The 15,748-nt window shown below is 46.3% G+C and overlaps 1 protein-coding gene across 1 annotated transcript in view; it reads right to left on the bottom strand.

The window, feature by feature from the left end:
• Nucleotides 1-13,893, bottom strand: part of LOC146161156 (dachshund homolog 1-like) — a 39,670-nt gene extending 25,777 nt beyond the window's left edge. Inside the window, exons 1-4 of the mRNA XM_083384294.1 lie at nucleotides 13,790-13,893; nucleotides 8,638-8,775; nucleotides 7,164-7,265; nucleotides 4,489-4,595 (exon numbers count right to left, since the gene is read on the bottom strand). Of these exons, the coding sequence (XP_083240420.1) occupies nucleotides 4,489-4,595; nucleotides 7,164-7,265; nucleotides 8,638-8,775; nucleotides 13,790-13,870 (428 nt within the window). The 5' untranslated portion in view covers nucleotides 13,871-13,893. The remainder of the gene's footprint in view (nucleotides 1-4,488; nucleotides 4,596-7,163; nucleotides 7,266-8,637; nucleotides 8,776-13,789) is intronic.
• Nucleotides 13,894-15,748: the final 1,855 nt, after the last annotated feature.

Below are 15,748 nucleotides of genomic sequence, written 5' to 3'. Positions count from 1 at the left end.
TCAATGCGTCGCGGCGAAACAAATCACACAACATCATCAACAAACCGGAGGGAGACCGCCGTAACGATTATAGGTTCTTGTAATTATCACCGAAGATTATCGAGCGCCGACAGGAATTCTTCAGCGAAAAAACAGCCGCTCGCTTCGCCGGCAGAGTGGTGGTGTCAAACCCTTGTAAATAAGCCGATTCCCATAGGTCAGCTAACAAATAAAGCGCGTCACTTTGCGCATTTCAGTCTAATTGGCACATCGTCGAGCGAAAGCAGGTGGAGAAAGCCAGCATGTCATTTTACCCCCTTAACTTCCTTCAAGAACGAAAACGGTCTTGGGCGCATTTGAGCCCGAGAGTTGTTTCTTCAATGCTTCGGAACCGTTAATGACGGGATCTATTAACGGTTCGTTTTGAGCCGTAACAGCAGTTTTCGGGGCGCTTTGTCAGCAGCGGCCCGGTATTGATCAAAACGCAGAAGGGCCAAGCTTAACAACATACACGAGCTCAACAATAAAAGGGACATGAGTCTTCAATTGTGGAACGAGAAGTTTTAGAACGCGAAGCTAAACAGGCGGAATCGCGGCGGAATGCGAGGAAGACGAGACAACAACCCGCCGTAAACATCTCAGGTCCCGATCGCGGCCAGATCGAAGCTGTAGAGAATTGCACAGAAAAAAATATCGCCCGTCGCCCCGATGTTTATCGCGCGTGTTCCGGGTAAATTTCACAACAAACAATCTGCACGGCGCCCGGGGTATCGCAGAATTTGCGCGCCAAGGGCTGAGAGGGTGGTGATTTTTAAGCTGCAAAGCGCACCAGGGTCGGAAACAAACCGAGATCGCCATCTTCGAGTCGATTTCAGGCCGAAATCCTACCCGGTCGTTGCCGATTCGGCACGGGAGAACGTTAAGGCGATACAGTGTGGTGCGATGATATCGCGCTCGCACAACGATAAAATGGAACAAACCAACAAAAATAAGGCAGAGAAGCGGCACCCTGTCAACAGCATTTCAGTGAAACGGAATATTCCGCTCAACCTCGGTTCCAGGAAGACGAGCTTCATTCTGTTGATAAATAGTCACAGTTTGGCCTCGGTGAGTCGTCGAGACAAAATCCAGAGACTGATGCCGCTTTCGGAGGTTTTCATGCGTCACAGAATCCTGCGGCTTGTCGCGGAAAAGCGATTAACGTGCCACCTTTAGAGACCGCACTGGCCAGTAGATTCGTCAGATTGTGGCCCTTTAAACTATTTATGCAAATTGGTAGTTCATTACTTGAACCTCTGTGACGAATAAAAGGGGCATTGCAAAATCGCAAGATAGTAGCATTATCTGGGAAGTGAAAGGCCTTGGTTCACAGCTTCTGTGCTTTAAACCACAAATTTAATAATTTATGTCAATCAACTGAAATAGCCTTGACTACACGTGCAAGTCGTGCATAAATCCACAACATTTTTGTCAGCAAAGTATAGCAAATGCAAGAGGAAAAAACAAGAAAAAACTGTCAATGTGAAATCAACGAGCGCCGGCTGAATGCAATTCGGCTCGCGATAAAGATCGTAACAGCCGGCAGATTCACACCCCTCGCTTAGGCGAAGATGAGCTCAGGCGCGCTAATCAGACGAAATAACACCATAACAAACTTTTTCGGGAAAGGCAAATTAGTTGATCGTTCTGTGTGTGCTTTTCGCTGACCTCGCGCCCCGATCTCTAGCCGCGATAAGGGCGCCGAATTTGGAACTGGCAAAAAGTACTTGGGCACGGCGGAAGGCGGAATTGATAAGGTTCGGGGTCGCCGACGAAGTCACTTTTGACACAGCTTGCCGATCGCAGCCGATGCAGATTTCGAATTACACGATCGAGCGCGACTGGTGGATTAGCGCGCGCAACACCAAACGTCATAAGACCGTTAATTTCGAGATTTTCGTCTTTTGCGGTTGAAGAGTCGCTATAATGCAAATATACATTATCGTGTGTGAGCGGGCCGTGTGTATACCCAAACTGGCGGAAAGCAACACGCAGACGATTAAGGCTGCGGTCAACATCGTGATGTTTCATGTTTGCAAAACGAAATCCGATTGGTGACGAATAATACCAGAAAATGTTACGGCGACAGTGTTTTTTGGGCGTGCCGCTCTCACGTTTTATAGTTGGAACAAATTCCTACAGATTTCTGTCCGTGGATTGGCATTTGTCAAACTTGTGTCGCCAACGCCTTGTTTTGCTGTGCGAACCCTTATGTCTGAGGTATGCAGAAAGGGCACAACTCACCGACCAAATACTTGTACTGTATAAGGGCGTATAAACAAAACGGGTGACGCCCGAAAAGTTAGAAGGTCGCCCGACAAGCCACGGCGTCGAAATAGACTTAGAAGCCACAGCCAGAGCAACGCGCAGCAACAATGACAGATGCAGGGCGAACGAGTGATGGTCCGCGACCCCTCCATCCTGGCGCGCGCGCGCGAGCACGGAAACGCGGATTTGTAATACACTTTAGAGATGAATTACCAACAGGCCAGCTTTGGCTTGGCGGCAGAAAGCACCGTCGTCGTGCAATGTGTTAATCGCATTGTTGTGAAGGAGGGTCTACTTCGCTCAACTCGCCAACAGGCGCCAGGTTGTTGGACAATCGAGCGAGAGCAAAAACAGACAGAGGACAGACGAGGCGCGTCTTCTGCTGCTGATCTATTGGTCTTGTCGCCCTTCGTGACATGCATCGGCGCGCGGGACGGAACGAAAACAGGAAACACGCACGGATCTTTTCTGCAAACGAGACACCGGGCATCTATTAGCTGATATATCAATTGTGACGTTAAAGGGGTCGAGCGTGTGTGGGGCTCGCGCACAGCACCAGTCCTTCACTAACTTTACAAGCGTCGGACCCGAACGAGAACAGAACGAAGAAGCACGCGCGCGCTTGTGAAATGCAAGACAATGGCATCACAAGACGAAGGGAAGTCATCAGTTCTTAATTGTGCAAGAGCTATGGTCTGTCGCCTTCGCAAAGGAAAGGCGCTCGACATGAGAATAAATCTGCGTCTATACACCGGTGTCGTCAGGCACGATCACATTTAAATTGTTTTTGCTTTGTGCCACTCCAGCCGATGCGTGGAACCGCTCATCTGCATATACTTCATCAGTTCGAACAGGCAACTCAATGCACGACCTTGTTATGCTCACTAATGTGTCGGTCGGGGCGCGCGAGGCAAAGCACAAGAGATGACTGTATGGTCGCGAAATAAATGCGCCCGGATTAATTTCCATCCAACGTCAAAGTGTGTAGGGTTGAGTGGTATGCGCAGATGCGGCGGCCACAGAAAGCATTAAAACGCGGCCCGGTGTCACGCAGGCGCCAAATGACGTTGCCACCTAATTAATGGTAACAACCTATTGATTGCGGCTTTTAATGGATTCGTCCTCACCAATTTGGACATGTGCTGCACTGGAGGTGTTAACAAAGTGCGAAGTTGGACGCACCGCACTCAACTGGTAATAGTCATATTGGCAGGCAGCCCTCGGCCCACACAAGGCAACTCCACACAGAAATACAACCAGGATCATACCGCAACCCCATTCGGTTGTTTGGCACTGGCTCAATAAGCCATCTACACCCCGCGCGGCCCTTTCAATTTTAAAAATAGACTCCACGGTTTAAAATCACGGCAGGTATGTTGTCCAGGCGCGTGAAGCTGACACGCACATTAATGTCCGAACCTGCTGCAGCAGACGGGAGTCGATTTAAAATTATTTTACAGCGAAAACCGAGTGCTGGCAGCGGGACCAAGATATAGAAACATCAAAACTCAGCAGCAAAAAATTACTCATCGGTCAGGCTGCACTTAACTTCTAACTTAATATCTCAGAGGAAATCGACCGCAGAACGAAGCTTGTGCGCGCTTGCAATCTGAAGTCGATTTGGCAGCGAAAGGGAGATTAATTCGATCATTTTCGAATCAGCGTCAGCGGAAGACACGCGCGCACAAATCACGGCAAGTCTCGCAAGACTTTAGCGGCAGGAACGCGCGGGCGTGCCCGCAAATCCTGTTTGCCGGATTTGCTCATCTGCCGCCAGTGCCCGAACCCGCCTAAGTCCGCGGCTGGAGGTGTGCGGGATTAAGCGACCCGTCGACTTTCCGCGGAAAAGCGGGAATATTATTTCTCTCCGCGGTTTGACGAATCAGAATTTATTAGACGAGTGTGTTTGTGACGATCTTGCATCACAGTCGCATCGCGCCCGAACAGCAGTTTCTTTGGATGTTTAGTAGATCATGTATAGTTTTGACAGCACACTTCTTACCAACTAATCACTCATAACTCAGGTGATAAAATAACACGTTTTTTCAACAACATTTTTTTATGCAATGTAACTCTAAATTATTTACCTCTCGGGGTAAAATTATTCTTTCGATTCTCTTTTTAACATTACAAAAATGTGTACGCTTCTTTCAACATGCCTATGAAAAATGGTATCTTTAAATAACAGCACTCCACCCTTACCTTGCCGTTGTGCAGTCCTGGTAAAGAACCTCGAAATCTTTTCTGGTGATCAGTTTACAGCGATTGACTCCTGGCTGGATCGCACCGAGTCCTCGCAGAATTCGAACCTGAAACAAATGAAAATAATTTTACGAAATTCCTGTAGCAAGTTGCTGTTGAATAGTTGGGCAATTTACAAATTGCCTGGCATGAGAAAAGTAGCTAAATGAGCAAACTGGCAAAATAAGACAAGCGCGCAAGGGCAGATATTAAGACCTTTTCTCCGATGTGAGTGTACCAGAATGGCCACCGGAATATCAAAAAACAGATCACTTGGATTGCACAGCTAATGAAAAAAAATCTTCTAAATCGCCTCATAAAGGTTAAAAACAAAATTGAAACATTAGGCAAAGAATTAAAATCGTTGCATTAAAATAGTAAAAACCCGCAAACCTTAGCATTAGCATATAGGTGAATTGTATCATTGTTCTGTGGTTTTAACTATGTAACGGTAAATATTTGTTAGCAAAATAAATAAATGGCATTAAAATAATAAAGCATCTTAAACAAATGTCGAAATATATTATCTCCAAAGTTTATGGCAAGAAAAGCCTCGTTAGAGTGTATATATGTGACAACGACGTTGTTACCGAGACAGGAACTACAATAAAGTGTCCCTCGTTAAACATGTTGACTTTTGTGGATGCCACAAAAAAAAAACGAAAAGGTTTGCTGAACAAACGTTGTTCAAACAGTGCCATCAGTCAGCGAGACAAACAAACACCAGTACTTTGACGAAGATAATTTTGAGCGCGAAAATACATGCCTGGCCATGCTAATTATAAAATATAAAAGACACCACACACGCAAAAGTTGGTAAATGTCACTAAAGGTTGAGGAAAATAAAAAAAAAACGTTTGACAGCCCATCATTTATGCAGAACAAATCTTTAGTAAAGAAACAACCCGAAGTCAAGTTATATTGGTCTGTGAACTGCGTTGGTGTTATTTATTTGTGCAAATGACCTAAGTGACGACCTTCCAATTAGGTGCTGTATACGTTTTGTTTCTTAGCACTTAAGTAATGCAGATGCAAAATGGAACCGGAATTTTCTATATACGCGGAACTGCCTTGAAGATCAATCAAACTGTAGCTTATCAACAGCCAGAATAGCAGCTTTAGCAGTTTCAAAGGCATTTAGCAAGTCGTTTGAAACGTGAATGGGCACTCCTACTTTCCATTGTCTCAGTTCCAACCAGCGCCACTACGAATAGCAAACTTTGATGCTAGATGAGAAATTATCACATCCAGAATGATTAATTATTTTTTTTATTGTTTCTTTATTTTTTTTTTAAATTAATATTACTCGTCTTTATTCATTTTTGTTTGTTTTTTCGCGTGTATGCGATTTTGCGCATCATTTTTAGAAACAGAAGAACATGATGGGAACGAAACAATCAATAACTCCAGGTTGACTGAACTGGCGAGTAAATCAAATAATCTTTAAACGTAATTTTGCAATTTGGTTGTTTTAAGAATGTTGCTATTCAGAATTTCTTAGAAAGTCGGTCCTTATAGCCTTATCGCATTTTTTCTTTTTTTTTAGTACGACATGTACCAAGCCGCGGAAAACCACAATTTTTCTTGAGTGTTGACTACAACATTTTTGGGTGTAACAATTTCGTCACAAAATATTTTTAATCTGATTACCTTTTTTCTGTAGTTTTATATTTTAAAACCAATATTGCTAATATTTGTTTTGACAAATATTTATATTTATTGTTCAGAATTTATTGCAAGGTTTATTGAAAATATTATTGGAGGTTCAGATATGTTCGTCGATAGAAACGCTTACTGTGGCCTTTTATCGTGTCTGCGGCTTAAACGTGGCCAACAGCGGCTGCGTTAATTCAGTCAACAAAGAATAAATACTTTAGGATAATCCACTTATTTTGTGTATTTCTAGTCATTTTAAAGGTCTCATAACGAACCAGGTGTAAAGCAATTACCAGTATTGAGTGAATATAGTTTGACTGCTCACGTGTAGTGCCAGCGAAATGGACGAAAATAAATGTTTTGACACGAAGCTATGCTGCTTGACAAATTATCATAATAAAAAAAGGTTATTTCGGAAAATAAATTAATTCACATTTTTCAAATTTACCCTATTACCTATTGTGTGTCATGAGATTAAAAATTACTTTCGAAAAATATTGTATTGTACATGTAATATTATTATTTTGCAAATACAAAAAAATGACCTTCACAATTGCAAAATATGTTTTAGTTTATTATAAACTAGTTTATTGTTTCATGGTCGTCATGTAACGGTTTGAAGAAAAAACTATTAAACAACTAACATGTTTTAGCCAAGAAAACAAGGGGTGAAAGGTTATGGAAATTTTTTTCCAAGCGGGATTTAAATGATTTACAACAGGTTTTGGGATGACACTGATACCCTTATCGCCAGTACAAGGATAACTTTAGTACACAGATAAATTAATTACAGCAAACATGGAAATGTAGGGAACACGACGGCATTTTTTTAAGAGAGTCTGTATAGCAACGTGCGCCTTAAGACAACTGGCATTCCAGCACCGCGAGAGGCAGGCAAATGCCATTTCGCCGAGCGGCCACAGCAGCGGAGTATAAAGTGCAAGAGATTCAACAACTAACAGTTATTAAACAGGTCTCACCTGCTCTACGTTGCACACGACTGGGTGGATGCTGAGCCTCTTCAGCTTGGTGTAGACAGTGTGAAGTCCACCCACCAAGTGTTTCAGGAAGAGTTCAAAGGCCTGCAAGAAATAAACAGTTTATTTTTGGGATAGAACCGCTGATTAGCATATTCATGCAACAGGACTCGATCAAAATAAAACGTGGGCGTTAGTGAACGAAAGCTGACTGGCTGCTACTCTTGGTTTCAGTCGTCTTTCCAAAAAACCTCGACCAATTTATTTAGGATTAAGATGTGTGACCACATATGGCGTGTTCAGTTGAGCTCAAATTTAAATCCGCAACTTTGGCATCTGCATTGTCGGCACAAGGAATTCGCAAATTAAATTTGACGTTCTTAACTTCGATCGCAAAATCGAAAACGCTCCTTGTTACAACAAAGGGCAAGTGCCACGATGCACGTTGGGGATCGCGACACGGCCGACTCATAAACGTATGTCAAGGATGGCCGCGATCTTTACAAATTTGTCTCAAGTTTCGCGACCGAAATCGATAACGCCGGATTAAATCGGAACGTCTCAATCGGCCGAGTTGGAAGCGGCGGTACTTTCGACGCTTTGTCACCCCCGAACGCGATATCGACTTTTGACCAAAGGAGAGGAATACGACAAATGTTCCGGCGCCTGCTTAATTACGCGTGTCAGACATTCTCTTATGTGCCCAGTTTGCTCATATGTCTCATGTCGCAAGAGAAACAATCAAGTGCAACTAAAGTGGGCCAAGTCGCCAAATATCGCCACAGCTGGCACCGCTAGGTGCATTATTCGGGGTTAACGGTTTAAGTTGGCTATCTAAACGCAACTGGCCTCCAAAGCCACTGTTTAATATAGAGGCGTCGAAGGCTGCGTTTAAACCGGCCAAAAGCCGCCTCACCGCGACTTTCCCGGAAAAGTAAAACTGGCAATAATGCATAAAACTGGCGCGCACGGGATTACGAGGGTAATCGTGAAAATAAACCAATCCACCAGAGGCGGGCGCTCTCCTGTCACGATCGGTAAAAGCAGCAGCGTGGCGCGTCAGAGATGGCGGAAATCAAAATGGTGGCCGGTAATATCCGCAAGGTGCGTTTATAAGCACGAGGTACGCGGGTGATTACATTGCACTTTGCTTTAGCGGAAAGTGCTTTGCTATAGCGCTCGTCGAAGGTGTGATGTCACACCGCCGCCACGGTATACTAAACACGTGACATCAAGCAAGCAAGCGGCGACTCGTGTTTAGTCTTTTAAAGCGAGGATGCGTCAGGAAGGGTGAAACCCTCGCACTTTCATTGGGCAACAACAAGTACATCAAGCAAATTTATTTACTATTATCACAAGAGTAAATGTTAAACGTGCATTCAATTATAGTAAGAGATAACTATGTGTGAAGTAATTTCGAATCCTTTAAACAAGTTTTTCAGGTTAACGTTTAATTAACGAAGACCAATCTACTCACTTGAGGCAGGCAGATGTACTCCTCGCGACCGAGGTGGAAGCTGGCGACCTTGGAACCACGGAGGTCCACCATCCGACATTCGTTGTTGGCCGGTGTGTTTTCAACTGGTGGTGGTGTGCTGTAAGCTGGGCGCTCGATCTGAAAACAAAGCATTATAGTATTGCAAAAATCCTCAATAATGGACATATAAGTTAGTCGGAGAACCTAATTAATTTAAATGAAAAAAGGGCGTGCATCATACAAAATAGCAAATAAACAACAAAGTATAGACGTTATGAACGGTAGACAATCGAACAACCTTAAGCAAGGCTTTTAGTGTGTTTGCCGCAGCCGTCTCAGCAAACCTGCATGTTTATTTCGCAAACAGCTTAGGCTGGCCCTCGTATGGGGCGCTTTAATAGTAGATGAGAAGCCAGCGCTGGGGTAGAGCGCTCATCAGTAAACGTCAGCACCGCTTGCGTGAGGTCCAAAAGTTGCGACGTTAATTAGCCAAAGCAATCAATGCGGTCGCACAAAGTTGTAATTTCCTCGGGTTGGCGACCGCACAGAAAATTGCGGTAACGGTTTGCGGTACAACGCTACCTTTAAAAAACCTGGTGCGGCATGTACGAGTATATCCCAGCTGGTAAAGGTATAGGCAGCAAACTACAGTAGGGAAAGGGGCGCCACACAGGGAGGGGTGGAACGCGAGAACGCGGAGGACATAAATCATAGCGCGGCGCGCCACGAGCACCGCGGCGTTGCCGGAAAGGCAGTGTATTTCCACAAAAAATCGCATCGGGCCCGACGCGCCGAATTAGGACGTTTATATTATTGGCAATGCCAACGCGCTGGGCTGCTTCCCGGCCTGCTGAACGCCCGCGCGCGTGCCTGTGCGAAAAAGCTGCCGTGCTGGCCCACGCGGGCAAGTTCGAAGCAGAGTTCGCGGAATCCATTTTCTCGCCGCATCCTTAAAAAAGCGCGCGACCCCGTCGTCGAAGCGCGTGTTTCGCGACGCTAATCGAGCCGCCGACGATGACTTATGTAACAACGACACGCGCATATATAATCATAATTACCCCTAAGCAGCAGAAGCATGGGCGACCGCGGCAGGTTACACCGTACGGATGACGAACGGCGTTCAATTATTACCCTTGGGCGCCGCTGGGGAAGGAAACAACGTTTTATTGGAACGCCGAAAAGAGAATGTGATGAATAGACGATTGTTTCCTAGCACAATCAGATATCGGCATTAATAATCCGCCAAGCACGGGACGGCCGCGCGCGTAGTCGGCTGCCTTCGGCGGCCTGGGAAACAGACGCAATTATTAACCTGGACTGGGGACATTTGCCGCCCAGCCTGATTGGCTCCATTTCCCCTTGTAGTGGGGAGCTGTTAATAGAGATTGATTTGATCATTGAACACCGTCGCTCGTTTGCAACGGCTAAGCAGAAAAAGCGTTTTCGACGAAAGGCCTAGTATATAGCGCCTAACCACAATCAGCAACCTTTGGCCTACAGCCATACGGTCCACTGGCGATGACCCCCCATATTGTAGAGTCTATTGAAGACCACGTGGACTAAGTTTGGAGACCAGTAACAACTCGCCACTGACAGCAGCGACAGCGTTTAGCAGAAAATGCCGGGCGCGCAGGCGTTCCAAGTCACGCACGCATCGGTTTCCTGGGCACATTTCGGCTAAAGCTCCGTCCCACATTCTGCATCTGGAGTATATATATAGATATATAAATTCATATTTATTTAAACCGCGTCCGCCATACGCAGGCGAAAACAAAGCGCCGCTGTCGCAGCAGCGGAGTGGAGCAGTGAGCAGCAGTAGAGTCGCATTCCACCGGAGATGTAACCAGAAACCGAGGCGTTACATATAAACTGCGTAGGCCGCGGCAGGCCCGATTTGTCATCTTTATATGGGCTCGCGCGGAAAACATCCAACGCCGTACAATATCCATCGGTCTGTTGCCGCTGCTGCTTTAGCTGTTGGTGGTGATTCTGCTCCGCATTTGATGGCGACGGGCGTTGTGCGAGTCGCCGCGCACGGAAACGCAAATGGCGCAAATTAATAATTCCATATGGAAGTGGCGCTTGGGTTGGGAGCTGGGCTCGCTCCCGAAGGGAAATAACACGCTGCCTCTGGAAAACTTTGGGATCTCGATCGGTCGCTTGTATGGCATGCTTTTAGATTGAGCGCGCTCGTTTCTTGAACGGATTTTTTCCTTCGAACACAACGCTTTTATTACGTCATACTCACAAACCAAACTCGCCAATATATCTTTCCGTTTTTAATATAAGTGACGCGGCGTATCGCGACATAGTCCCGAAGAAGCGTTGGCCAGAATTAAAGACACGAATGTTTAACGGCCAAAAAGTTTAACTAACGATTGGACTGCTTGTATAGCCTCGACAGCTATGTTCTATGACCAAAAACGCCAACCTTCTGCCGTTCGCGCTGGACAGCCGGGGCTATTTCGTTTCTTGAGCGACCAACTTACTGCTAAAAGTTCACCGCAATTCTTGCGCAGGTCAAGCGGGGTTGCACGGGCGTGGGAATGCCGCTGCGTAGATTTCCGAAGCAATAATTGCCGCCGCCGTTTAAGGACTGCGGTTCGTGCCGCGCGCCCCGACCGGTAGATTTCCACGATTTGAACCGAAGCGCCGAAATACAATGGCGGGCGGCGCGACATCGGTCAGTGCGTATAGTGGGCGTGTTACAAACATACATTCATATATTTGAGTTTAAAGCGGGGTTTCTACGACTTTGCGCGCCATTACAACGCCCTGGGTTTGGTTTCAGTGCTCGCTTGAATCTTAAAATAACTATTCGGTTCCATGTCATTTGACTTGAAAAACGCCTCCAACGTTGCGCGTTCGGGAATGATTCCTGATGGGAAGATCAGAAACGTGAAAGGACCAAGATTTTTTTCGTACTAAAATGATTTAGGGCGGAACAGTGTTAATGCTAAAACCTCCGCGGCAAATAATCCTGCAAACAACTACCTTAGCTACCCAAGCGGAGGTCGATAAAAGACGGCAAACACCAGCGTCAAACCGATCGGGTTTTACAGGAAAACGAGCAAATAGTCGTTTACGATTGCGCGCTCGTTTGAAGAGACGACATGCTATCGTCTCGTGGGGTCGGGTTTGCTCAAAAGTAAATCGCGGCGCAGCGCCCGATGTCCGTTTGCGACATAATTCAACTCGTAAACCTTGGCAGATGTATTTGCCGGGTCCTTTCGGAGGTCTCGGCTCTCTGGAAAAAGCAAAAAAAACGCGGCCCAGCCAGTAATTTATGACGTCACCAGTTGGGATTGTTGTCTCGCAGTGTGTAATCGCCACCCCACGAAGGCGTAAATCGTTGGCCGGCGCTACGGTGTGACACGATACGATTGCGATTTACTTGTCGCATTGTTTTAACAAAAAGAGGCTTTTGCGGCGCGGGTGGAGGCAACCACGCGGAACCGTTGGCGACATTACGCGAGAGAAGCGGCGCTCAAAATGGCGCGCGTCTTCGAAAACGCTTCACACACTAACCTCAGACGCGCGTCGAGCAATACAATGCGTGCGGGGCAAGGCAGCTAACGTGAACGACAAAGCGAGGCGCCATTTTAATGGATAACGTGCCGCGTCAAAGTAAAAGGACAGCTTGAAACAACTTGGGATCTTTTCGTTGTGTATTGTGCGGTATTGTACGAGGCGGGGTGATTTGCTGGCGGTAGCGACATGTAACACTGTAAGTTGTTTTTCGGGCCACGTGCTGTGTCGATGAACAGTGCATTTCTGTCACGTCTAAAGTTAACCATTGACCAGCAGCAACAGCAGTGGTGTGCAGAGCAGACGCACAGCGCACAACACACACCTATGCGCGCGTACGCACACGCACGCGAGTGGGTAGTAGCGATGATAATTCCGCTGTAATGTGTCAATTAGAGCGCTCTGGGGCCCCGTGACTCGACCGGAACCTGTAAACTTGCCGTGAGGGTAAATGCAGTTTGCGAATTTTGGAGGGCTTTATCGACGGCACAATTGACACAGCGTTATCAATTGGCGTTCTGGCCGCGCAAAGTCAAATAAAAACACGCCGGCGAAATGGCATTTGTGTCGATGAAACGGGGCACTCTCAAGATATCGCCACAGAGTTGGCATTGTTTGAAGGCCGCATTGTGTTTGTCGCGGCGAGGTGATCTATTTGCTTTGCAGTTCGTCGGGGTTCCAACCCGCCGTGCGTCGTCGCAGCGCCGAGTCTGGCTACTTATTATTATCACTGTCCCTTATCTGTCCACAAAAACTGTTACAAATTAACCAAGTAGCTTTCCGTCTATTGGGGCGAAACGTCAATCAAAGAAGAGAAAAGTTACGAAAAGCGGCACTGCGCTGCTTGAACAGCTTGGTTTTCGCACAGGGGATTAAAATTTTGGCCTCCGCGAAAGGCGTGGAAAGAAAAACAACGACTCCCCAAACCCAATAAGTGGACACCCAACTTTAGATAGCTTTGTACGCGGCCACTTTCAATGAGCCATGTAAGCACGACGGCAATAGAGAGAGATAAAAAAAAGGAGAAGAGGCAAGGCGACCGTCTTTCGCTTTGTTTATGCGCAACCTGTCACGGGTGATTTGTTATTCAACTATTCGACAAGTGCACCGCCCCTTGAGCACGCTTTAGCCCCTCCCCCTCCCCCCACACGCAGCCGCCGTGCAGCACAGCGGTTTCCAAACAGGCGGGTTTATTTTCTTTCAACCCAATTTCGACTTGTGTACCCGAGATTGCGTTCGAGCGTCGCGGCCCACTTCCCTTGGCTGGATCTTTCGCTTATAAACGATCAGTCTTTTGCGAGTTCGAGCAACATGTGCGCGTTTACCGCTATCGAAGTCCTAGTAAATTTCCTAATTACATTTTCATTGCGGAGGAAATGCTGCATTTAGCACACTTAGAAAAGAAAAAAAAGCTATCGACACAACAAAATGTGGATTTCGGATGCACGGCCCCTGTCGTGGGTATGCCAACCCGAAAAGTTTAGTCTGCGGGAAATTGAAGCCCCATTTACCGCCGAATTAAATTTACGGCATATTGTTAAAGCTGCCGCTTTGCGATCGAACATGTACAAAACGGAGACACGAAAGCATAACAACTTGTGCAGGTTAAAAACATTTTTCTTACCTTGTAGGGCAGCTGCGGAGGGGTCATACTCGCGCCTTCCCATTTGCCGTGCATTGCGGTACCGGTGGGCATAACCAACATTTAAATTCTTTCTAGAGCAATTGTCCTGCAAAAAACAAATTGAGTAAAGAACTTATGTAGACGTAAACAGAACGGGCGCTGGAAAAGTAGCAAGGGAATAAAAAGATCACCGAAAAATGCAAAAAATTCTCAAGTCCACCGGTGCACTTTTGCACACAACAAATAGGCAAAAATAACATATGTCAAACCTAAACGTTGTGTGGTTTGCTAAAGAAATCGCCAATTTCGCCACTGGCTGACCCTACAAAAACACATCTCATTTGTTTTACTAATTTTAAGTTATTATTCCACGATTCTAGAAATTATGTGTCGTATACTCGAAACATTCGTAGTAGCCTCCTACTGGTCATTCAACCGCCCCTGGAAAACAAAATTAAGTTTTCTCAATTGTTAATTAAATACCTCACACGTATAATAATCGGGTGCTGACCCGCATCTAAACTAAATATTTTTGTTGATTGCACGCAACTTTTAAAACACGGTGTCGCCCTAAACTAATAACAAAATAAATCAAAAAGTCTTAAAGAACGACAAGTACAATTTCCCTGACTAAAAACTACCACTCGGGAGCGAAAAACAAAAATCGCTAAACAATAATAACTTCAAGAGCGACGCACAAACGCTACCCAGTCGCTCCTCGGGCAACTGAAGGCCCCAACTTTTTCAGCTGACCTGCTCGCCCGGCCAGCGACCGTTGACCAGCGCGACGAAGTGCGACGAGCGAGCGAACGCTTCGCTTTCGAAACCAACGCGACACGCGCCTATTCTCTCGCGACTTGGCCGCTGCATGCGCGATTTCATTCCAATCCGCCAGGCGCAGTTGCGTTTTCCGCATTGCTCGTTTCGATGCAGCAACGCCGCTCGGCCGCTACCTTTTTTTCGCCCCCGTCGCCTGCACATGTACCCGCTCGTAAATCTCGCCGCGGTTTTTTCTTCTTTTCTTGTGCGATTTTCCGACTCGATTGCTTTTCGGACTTGGGCGCGCTGGCCGCTTTCATAGAAAGCGATCGTTCAATAGCCGCTGTTGCTGCGCCCTGACGATCCGGCGAAGCCCGAAATTGATTTTGCGGCAATTACTCGCTTATATAGGGTCGTCGACTTGAACATGACGCGAACGCACGCTCCGCAGCTTTCTTGGCTTCGGCTCGAGGAAACCTCTGCGATTCTTAGCGAAGCGAGCGCGACACGGCGACCGCTCTTATCCGAACTAATTCTTGTCAAGGTCGCAGCGCGCGCCATATTCTTTTACGGCAACGTGAGCAATTAAACAGAACGTCTGTTGTACGCCTGCGACTGTTGCTGTTCTTAGGCGGCGAACTTAAAGTTCGCTAATCTTCCCGCGCATTCACATAATTTTTGTTCAGTCGAACAAAATCTTAACTAAACCTTGACCAAGCAAAAGTTGCGTTTTCCCTGATGTATATACGCCCCGTTGCCACAAATACACTCCAATCGCACTTCCACTCACAAACGCAAACTGTCGACTGAATTGGTTTCGGTGCAGACTGTGTGCTGTGGGTGCGCCAATAATCTTCAATTAAAGCGGGCGGTGGTATTATAGACAGCAGAGAGATTACACTCGAAGATCAAGAAAAGGCAGCGCGTCTGCTGGCCAACTTAGATCTTCTTCTCAACTTCCGCCGTATTAAATTGCATCAGTCAGCAGCAGCAGTGGTAAAGCAGCGATATCGGCTTTAATAACCTATTCAGTTTTGTTAACGCGTGCACTTTTAAATAGATACGCTCCATGCAAGAGTGTTTGATTGTTCTTGCTCGTTAGCAAAACCCAAATTAGTGTCACGGACAACAGGACACAGTTGCAAAGCACACACAGAGTCACAGGCAGACACACACACGCAGAACACTACACCACTTATC

The sequence above is a fragment of the Ascidiella aspersa genome, chromosome 3 (assembly GCF_963924565.1).
Source record: "Ascidiella aspersa chromosome 3, kaAscAspe10.2, whole genome shotgun sequence".
Taxonomy (NCBI): domain Eukaryota; kingdom Metazoa; phylum Chordata; class Ascidiacea; order Phlebobranchia; family Ascidiidae; genus Ascidiella; species Ascidiella aspersa.
Note: the sequence above shows the minus strand (reverse complement) of the source record. Positions and strands in the feature narration are given on the sequence as shown.